The 9,885-nt window shown below is 36.3% G+C and overlaps 1 protein-coding gene across 2 annotated transcripts in view; it reads right to left on the bottom strand.

Annotated features, from left to right (window-relative positions):
• The window catches only part of NUP35 (nucleoporin 35kDa), a 35,635-nt gene that overhangs the window by 7,994 nt on the left and 17,756 nt on the right, over positions 1-9,885 (bottom strand). Inside the window, exon 1 of one of the 2 annotated variants that reach the window (XM_012651161.1) lies at positions 6,969-6,999. The exons of the other annotated variant lie outside the window; for it this stretch is intronic. Coding sequence (XP_012506615.1) covers positions 6,969-6,975 — 7 coding nt within the window. The 5' untranslated portion in view covers positions 6,976-6,999. Of the gene's footprint in view, positions 1-6,968; positions 7,000-9,885 lie in introns of those variants that run through there. 2 annotated transcript variants of the gene reach the window in all.

Here is a 9,885-nt window from a genome sequence, read left to right as displayed (position 1 = left end):
AATAAAGATTGTCTATAGGAGAAAAATAAAAGCTACTGTGATAGAAGGTTTATAAAAAGCTATATACTACTTCATCATGATAAGATATTTAGAATGTACATTAGTTTGTTAAAAATTTAGAGGTTATTCAATAAGGAAATTTTTATAAATACAACTCAAAATTTTCTACACTAATTGACCACATTTTATCCTTATAAAACACATATTGTGGTGATGCTGTATAAACTGAAATAAAAGCTTAAGCCTCCCAACCAACAGAATTGACTCCCTCTTGGCCAAGGGGACTCCTCAAAATAAAAAAACCTTAAAGCTGAATTGCTGGCCATGAGAAGGGAGGTCAGACACACCTAATTATGCCCTGTCTTTTTTGGGGTTATTTCTTGGAACAATAAGATACAAAATCATTAACAAGCCTAAGGTCATATAAGACAAAGGTTAAACCATACCTACACGTCATCAATGTCCAGTGGCAGTGGCTTGTCTCTGATTAACAGACTTCCTTAACTTAAAACATGCCAAGCCTTTAAACAAAGCTTCATTTCCTTCACCAATTACAAATCAAAGAATCTTTAAATCCACCTATAACCTGTAATGTCCCACTTCAAGATGTCCTGCCTTTTCGGGCCAAACCAATGTATGCTTTCCATATATTGATTCATGACTTTATGTGTGATTCCCATCTCCCTAAAATATATTAATATGAAACCAAACTGTAACCAAAACACGCAGCAGGACCACTTGCTCAAGGTTTCTTGGGCGTGGCTCTCCAGGACACAGTCACACATATCTGGTTCAGAATAAACCTCTTTAAATTATTTTACAGAGTTTGGGTTCTTTCCCATTGACAGTTGATCTTGTGTCAGGTAGCTATATGTCTTACAAATGCCTAACAAAAAAATTTACAGGAATGAGACCTATTAGGAAATGAATAAACAAGCCACTATTCAAATCCAAACTGAGACGCAAAAAGGGTTACCGAGTTTTAATTTCCTATTCATGAATATAGACTGATTTCCTTAGAGCCATACAAAAAGACATTCTCTTAACAGACAAGCTATATTCAATGGCCACGGTGATGTACTATTAACCAATCACAAAGACGGACTGAAGAATCAAATTAGTCTTAAGATTTTATACTCAAAAGGTCAAATTAAAAAAAAAAAAAAAGCCTGAGCTTTTTTCCAAATAAATTGAGCTTCATTTCTCAAATATTACAATAGAATAATTAAAATAAAATATTAATGATGATGATCACAGCATGTACTGAGTACTTACGCTATACACAAGGAGCTATTTCAGATGCTTTACATGTATTCGTATTTACCCTAATAACAAATTCTATAAAATAGAAACACCATCTCCATTTACACATGAAGAACACAAGGCACACGTGTATATAAAATACTTATCTAGGCAGTTGAAGATCAAGAGAGCATGTTTAAAAGGTTCAATAAATGTTACTTTCCTTTAATTGTATCTGTAATGAACCTATAATGTAAGACTTATCCGTTATTCCACGAATCAAATGATAGTAGACAAGAACTCACAAAAGTTAACTGTTCTAATAAAATTTCAACATCAATTATGCATTTGGTACAATTATTCTTTTGTATCAACAGCACAAATACATTCATAGAGTCGACTCTGAAAGACTTCTAAGAATGATGTCCATCCATCTCTTGCCTCCAAACAATATTAAAACAAAACAATACCCTGGGACACGATCAAAAGTTAAAGTTATCAAGTAAAAACTACAATGCAACAACATGATTCTAACTTAAGAGAAAAATATGATCACCTAAGAATTTCAAAAATCTCAATTCTTTGAGTATGCTAGATAAGTCTCTAAACTTCTTTGAACTCAAACGTTCAAACCAGAACTAGTCTAATTTAACCAATTAATACAAACTTTCCTTCAGGTAAAATATGTTTCAGATCACCTCAGATCTATTAGGCTTATTAAAGAAGCTATTTAATTCAGAACACTATCCTAGACCCTACTAGAAAAAAACAAAAGATGCTCAAGAGTGCCTATATGTTTATGTTCAAACAGTAGTCAAGTACCAGGCTAAAAAACAATTTAACAGCCAAAAAGTTTGGAAAACCAATATTCAAATATTTTTATAAAAGTAATCAAGAAAGTGAAGGTATGCAACAATTATTAATGCTAGAGAAAACAAAGTATATAAAAGAGAATGGAATCCCAGTTTAATACATGGCTCAGCCTTGTGGAATTATCCGACTTTTAAAATTGAGTTTAAGCTAATAAAAAAAATAAACGAAAATACAAAGTAAATAATTTAAAGGAATGTTAAACTACATATATCCTATGATACATTTTAACAGTTCTTTTTTTTCTTCATCACCACAGATGCATTTAATAGGTACAGGCTGGGCATTTCAAATCTGAAAATCCAAAATCCGAAACACTCCAAAATCTATTAACTTTTTAAGCACCAAGATAACACTCAAAGAAATGCTATTGGAGCATCTCAGATTTGAGATTTTCAATGTACAACAAGCATAATGTGAATATTCCAAAATCCAAAAAAGTCCAAAGTCCCAAACTCTTCTGGTCCCAAGCATTTCTGATAAGGGATACTCAACCTATTCAACATATTTCCAAAATAAATCTGATTTAAAGTGACCATCCCACTTTGACAACTGCTGTGTTTTTAAAAATCTGCTTATCAACTAATCAACTACCCCTTTAGGAAGTAAGCAGAAGCACACATTTATACAAAAGATACCCTTAAATAAATTTAGTTCTTACTACAAAGACATGCCGTTAACAAACCAAAGACAGTAAAAAGCATTTTAGTATAAAATCTGAAGCCAATTCAAATTTTCTATGTTGTATGTTACCATTAAGAAGGTACAATTTAGTTATGATACATCATGTAATAACCTTCAAGCAAGAAATTAAATGAAGGCTCAAATTGAGACAGCCATTATGACCTTTAAAAATAAAACAAGTGAAAATTAAGTCTCAAACGAATAAGCAATCTAATTTTTGCCCTGTCAACTACTCTGTAAAATATAATTACTTATACATAATCTAAAACTATTTACATAACTTTAGCATAATTGCCCCCCACCTAGTTAATGTTTAATTGCTCCACTGATTTTACTTCCTTTCAATCAGCCTTCTGGTACCTACATGCTATGCTTTATAAGATGAAAATAAAGTATGCCTATCAAACCACAACAAATTGGACTATAATGTGTCTCCCTTGGTAAATCACTATTCAAACATTCTTCATAAGATCAGATTCAAGTAGAGGTCAAAAGACCTTATTACCCTTTATGAAAATGTCTTCAATTAAAGAATACATTCAATTATTTCAAAACAGACTACTAACCTAAATGAAAATGAGATAAAAAGGAGTAGTAAATTTTAAACAGATACATGGCAAAAAAAACTTGGACAAAAGAGGCTCCTGGTAGTGTTATGTTACCTTCTTATCATGAAACAAAGTAGCACAATTATGTGATAAAGAACTTGGTCTCTGCTCAATGAGAGGTCTGGCCTTCATCCAGTTCCCATGAGCTAACCTCTCAACTCTGAGAATTTCCCCAGCAATATGAGTGTCTTTGTTATTCATGGTGGGCCCCTAGAGACTGCACCTGATAGTTTATGCTAACAAGGTGACTCATGGTGGAGGCTGGTCACTCCAGAAAGACCAACCATGTAATAAAAGGGTTGGAGGTTTTAGTCACATATCATCCCACCTCTGGGAGGAGGAAGAGGACTGGAGATTGTGTTCAACCACTTGATCAAAGACTTCAATCATGCCTACATCATCAAACTCCAATAAAAACTCTAACGTGGAAGCTCCAGTGAGCTTCCCTAATTGGTAATACTCCGTATGGACTGCCATACATCCGCATTGGGAGGATAACACATGCCCCTAAGGACAACGGAAGGAAAGATTCAGATTTGGAAACCTGCAAGACTTCACCCTATGTGCCTCTTCCTTTGGCTGGCTCTAATTTGTATCTTTTTGCTGTACTAAAACTGTAACTATAAATATACTTAAAAAGTACTTTTTTAATACACATGAAAAGTACTTTTAGCGAGTTCTCTGAGTCTTCTAGTAAATTGCCAAACACTACAGTAGTCTTGGGAACCCCCAAATTTATAGCCAGCTGGTCTGAAGTGATGGTGGCCCTGGGGACCCCCAAACTTGCAGCTGGGGTCTGAAGAAATGCCAATCTTACAGGGACTGTTTAATCAGACTTTGTGGTTCGGCACACTCATTGTACCGGAAAAGCATATTGAACAATGGATACAACGTCCAATTGAGCATGGTGAACTGAATCCCTCTCAGACACCTAATGACAATCATTCTAGAAAATCTCAGGTTTTGGAGACCATTGGTACTGTGAAAGGCTCCTAGCTGAATCAAGGAAAACTAAAGTATGTGGGGCTTAGATGCCAGGCCCCTCTTCATCCTAGGCAGCCAGATAATTGTCACTCTCCCCCTCCAACCCCAAGACTGAGGATTTTGTCTCTGAAGAAAGAAACCTGAACAGCTCAAGACTGAAGGAGTCCAGTCCCAGTAGAGAACAACTGCAAGGAGATTAAGTGAAAACTGGCATACTGAAAAGGGGTCCCCCCGCCCCCCGCTGGTCTATATTCAGAACAGCAGCTTAGGCATTAAGGCTAAGAATTAAAGGATTCTTCATTGGGAAAATTAAAAACAAAACAAAAACCTACACATGCTGAAATTAGATTCTCCCAACAGACAGCTTACTGTCCGAAATCCTTACAATGAAGCCCAGTAAGAGACAAAACAGCTTCTCTCCAACAATTCCACCCTCCTGCCAATGTCAAACCCCTGCATACACAGATTCCAAATAGCTATTTAATGTTTCATTCAACAAATATGCCTCCACCATCATAAAACAGATGGAAAAAAAGCCAAACAAAATAAGAACTAGAAGGGACCAGACAGTAAGAACAGAAGACGACCACTATTAACCTCACTGCTAAGACTTTTTACCCCTGAAAGAACAGAATGCTATGTTTCTAAGTACATCAAAGAGCTACTCATAAAAAAATTTCTTGGAAATTAAAATGACAGAAAAAATTTAAAAATTATTGATTGAGGAAGTCTCTCGAAAAGCAGAACAGAGATTCGAATGATCATGTAAAAGGGAGAAAAAGTAGAAAATTAGAAATCTCTGTAGTGATATAACACACAAACAGAAGGAATTCCAGAAAGAGGGAACAGAAAAAGCAGAGAAAGCAATTATCAAACATAATACAGGGAAGTTTCCCGGAACTGAAGGATATAAGCATCTTGATTGAAAGAATTCATCAATTCCCTAGGAAAACAAATGAAGAAGTCCCACATCAAGGCACGTTTAAGAAATTGAGAATACCAACCACAGAGAGATCATAAATTTTTCCAGAACAGGGAACATACTCAGGAATCACCACCACAAATAACTTCCATAGAACACTGGAACAATGGAATGATGCCTCTAAAATTCCAACCTAAAATACCATACCCAGCCAAACTATAAATTAAGTGTGAAGACAGAATTACGCATTTCTGACACGAGGTCTTAATTTCACTGCCCATGCAAACTTTCTTAGAAAGCTACTGAAATATATTCTTCACCGAAATTAGGACATAAAGAAAGAGGAAGACATGCTATCTAGGAAAAAGAGCTCAACACCAGAAACTCGTTACGGCAAATCCCAGGATGGTAGTTGTACACCATGCTAAAACAGGAAACAGTCACGAGAGAGGCTAAGAGAGAGAAGTTCTCAATTTAAAACAAAAAAAATGTGTTTGAAACTGAGCATTCTCAAAAAGATATCTATCATAGCAACAGAATGTTTGGTTAAAATAAAGGGAACAAATGGCACATAGAAAATTAGATTTAGACTAAGAGAAAAAAATAAGAATTATCAACTACTGGAAAATCAAGAGTTTTACCAAAAGGATAAAGTATACTAATTGGTTCAGCACTGAATAGTTTCTACATAGTCATAATAATATAAACACTGACAAAAAGAACAAAGTTAGATATAATTATATTCTGATAATGTTGGGGGAAAATAAGATAGAATACCTTTAATTACCTTAAATAGCAAAATTGAAAACTGAAAATCAAGAATTAGCAATATAATCATATGTAGTTGGCTAAACAACAGCCCTCCAAGATGACCACGTCCTAATCCCTGAAACCTGTGAACGCTACCTTATGTGGTAAAAGGGACCTCACAGATATGATTATGGATCTTGAGATGGGAAGATTATCCAGCATTATTCAGGTGGGCCCTAAATGTAACCACAAGTAACCTTACAAGAGGGAGACAAAGGGAGATTTTACCTCAGAGAGGTGATAATGATGATGGAAGCAGAGATTGGAATGATATGCTTTAAAGATGGAGGAAGGAGACATGAACAAGAATAAAGCTAGAAGCTGAAAAAAATAAGAAAACGTTTTATCTAGAGCCTCCAGAAGGAACCAATCCTACCAACACCCTGACTTTAGCCCAGTGAAATTGATTTTGGACTCCTGACTTCCAGAACTGTAAGAGAATAAAATTTAAGTTGTTTTAAGCCACTAAATTTGTTGTAATTTGTTACAGTGGCAACAGGAAACTAATACAGCATCTCATTTAGATATGTGGAAGTAAACTTCAAAAAGAATGGCTCTAGGATCTGGACTAGTTAGTTCGTAATAAAGCTAAGCTGCTGCATTTCATTATAAGTATTTAAGTGCTATTTGATTTTTTAAAACTATTTTCACTAAAACATAAAATATTACCCCCTCCATAACTGGAGACTCCTCAGTGATACCATGGCTAGTTTGACATGAGATTAAATAAACGTTTGACAACTAATTAAAAATAGGTTTATCCCAGATTATCCATATGGGCCCAATATAATTACGAGGGTCTTTAAATGGGAAGGAAGAGGGAAAAGAGCGATGTAAGAAAGAATCACCTGCCATTGCTGACTCTGAAGATGGTAGGGAGCCATAAGCCCAGCCAAAGAATATGGGCAGCCACAAGAAGCTGGAAAAGGGGGAGAAAAAAAATGAAAGATTTTCCCCTAGAGTCTCCAGAAGGAATGCAGCTCTGCCAAAGCCTGTATTTTAGCACATTGAGACCGATTTCAGAATTCTGACCTCCACAACTGTAACATCATAAATCTGAGTTGTTTTAAGTCACTAATTTGTGATAATATAGTTCAGCAGCAATAAGCAACTAATACATCTAGAATTAGGTTAGTGTTTATTCAGTGTTATTAAAGAAAAATCATGCCCTGCCAAATTGTATACAAATATTTCAATCCTCTTACTTGGTAGTAGATAGTGATGTTGGGATGTCATTGCCTTAAAATACTATATACGTACATTCATTTCCTGTGGCTGCTGTAACAAATTACCACAACCTGGATGGCTTAAAACAGAAATTCATTCTCTCACAGTTCTGGAGGCCAGAAGTCCAAGATCAAATTGTTGGCAAGTCCAGACGCATGCTGAAGACTCCAGGGAAGAACCTACTGCTTGCCTCCTCCACCTTCTGGTGACTGCTTGTATGCTCAGCAACGACAGAACCTGTGGCCTTCTAGATCCTTGAGTGTAGCCTTTGACTGAATCCAAACTTCACAGAACATATCCTTTTAATAAAGCATTTGTTCTGTGAAGTTTGGATTCAGTCAAGGGGCTACACTTGGGGATCTGGAAGGCTACATGTGGCCGTGAGGGTGCAGTTTCCCCACTCCTGCTGTTTCTCCACCTCTAACCACATCACTTCTCTTCTGTATGTTTCTCCTCCTCTTCTGTGTCAAATTTCTTTCTTATAAGGACACTTGTAATTGGATTTATGGACCATCCAGGTAATCCAGAATCACAACCCCCCCCACCCCACCTCCTTAACTCTACCTTTTTGAGAGCCTCCTCTGAAGATCCTTAACTTAATCATATTTTGGAGGCCACATAAGACCAGTCACAGGTTCCAGGGATTTGAATGTGTACATATTGTTCTGGGGGCCACCAGTCAACTCAGTACTACAACTTACATCCATCAACATATTCAGTCAAAAAATATTTACTAAGGCCCTTTGGACCCAGCTCTATAACGGGTAAACACTGAATATATAGAAAAAAATTTCTCTCCTGAAGAAGTTCATACTTCAGTAATGGAAAAAGATTAAGAGCCAAGCACAGAGAGCTTTAATAGGAGCTCATATAAGGAGAAGCTAACCCAGATCAGAAAAAGAGTCCTTTTTCTGCCCTTCTGGGAATACTATCAGAACTCTGAGGTCCTCGTATCAACAAAAGCAGCCCGAATGTGCTACAGCACCAATCCCCAACTTTTTGGCACCAGGGACCGGTTTCCTGGAAGACAATTTTTCCACGGAGAGTGGGCGGGGGATGGGGTGGAGCAGTGTGCAGGGGGAGAATGGTTTGGGGATGATTCAAGCACATTACATTTATTGCACACTTTATTTCTATTATTGTTACATTGTTAACCTGTTAATGATAATTTGTATCTGCAGCCACTCCCCAGTGCTAGCATCACTGCCTTAGCACCAGCTCAGATCATTAAGCACTGGATTCTCATAAGGAGCACGCAACGTAGATCCCCTGTATGCAGTTTACAGTAGAGTTCAGGTTCCTATGAGAATCTAATGCCGCGGCTGATCTAATAATAGGAGGCAGAGCTCAGGCAGTGATGCGAGCAATGGGGAGTGGCTGTAAATACAGATGAAGCTTCCCTTAGTTGCCCGCCATTCACCTCCTGCTGTGCAGCCCAGTTCCTAATAGGCCACAGACCTGTACCAGTCAGAGGCCCAGGGGTTGGGGACCACGGTGCTACAGCATATCACTTAGTATCACACTTAACCTGTTAACGATATGCTAACACAAATAAGGATTCTAGTTCATTAATAAGTGGCTTACTATTTGGTAAGAGAGCTGATATTATAAGTGAAAGAACTTCAAGAAAAAATTAAAAAATAAAAAGGAGGATAAAAATCAGAGGAAATTTTAAACAGCAGCAGCAGAAAATTGAAGGATGAGGATGAAGAAAGATAGAGCAAACATATTCAGTGTTCTTTACCAGGGGCAATAATTTACTATGGTTGAAAGAGTTTCTGATATTCTTCTATCCAGATGTCCTTTGTCTTATGATCAAGGCTTTCCTGCACCAGAAATTAGATTCTACAAGACACCTTAACATTAGTTACAGAATTAAAAACAAAATAACAAAAAGAAACCCTCCTTACTGAACACAAAAAACCTAAATTCTAAATTCTCTCCAAAGAGGGGGGAAAAAAAAAAATCCCTAAGCATAAAATAGCACTCATGCCATTATCCCATGACATCTCTTTATAAATGTTGCCAATCTCAGCTAAAATTTACAAATTATACCAAATTTGGTATAACCTTCACTTAACACTAAATATAGAAGCTAAAAAAAAAAATTGCTCTAAGTGAAAAGTCTAGGTTTTCCCCTCAATTTTCTTGTCAATTCTCTTTTTCTATCTCTTATTACTGGCCGTGCATGATAGTTTCCCCATGTCCATCACATCTTTTCAAAAATATTTGCACTTATGCCCCATTAAGACTTTCTATATGTAAATTATTCAAATTCAAAGTAGAAGCAGCAGTGTCTCCCAGTGGCCAAATCATGATAGGTATATTTTTCCTATCACTGTTTTTGTATTTTCATATATGATTTCTACAATTATAAAACCTAACAGAAGTTACTATGTTAGGGAAAAAAATAAGTCAACAAAAGGATATATCATCAACTTTAATCCTGTGCTTTTCCACTTGATGACAATAAGAAAATATATGCTTTTCAGTCAACTAAGAGCCTCTAAAACATAAAATATATTACTTAACATTATG

This window comes from Propithecus coquereli, unplaced genomic scaffold, assembly GCF_000956105.1.
Source record: "Propithecus coquereli isolate 6110/MARCELLA unplaced genomic scaffold, Pcoq_1.0 Scaffold35, whole genome shotgun sequence".
Taxonomy (NCBI): domain Eukaryota; kingdom Metazoa; phylum Chordata; class Mammalia; order Primates; family Indriidae; genus Propithecus; species Propithecus coquereli.
Note: the sequence above shows the minus strand (reverse complement) of the source record. Positions and strands in the feature narration are given on the sequence as shown.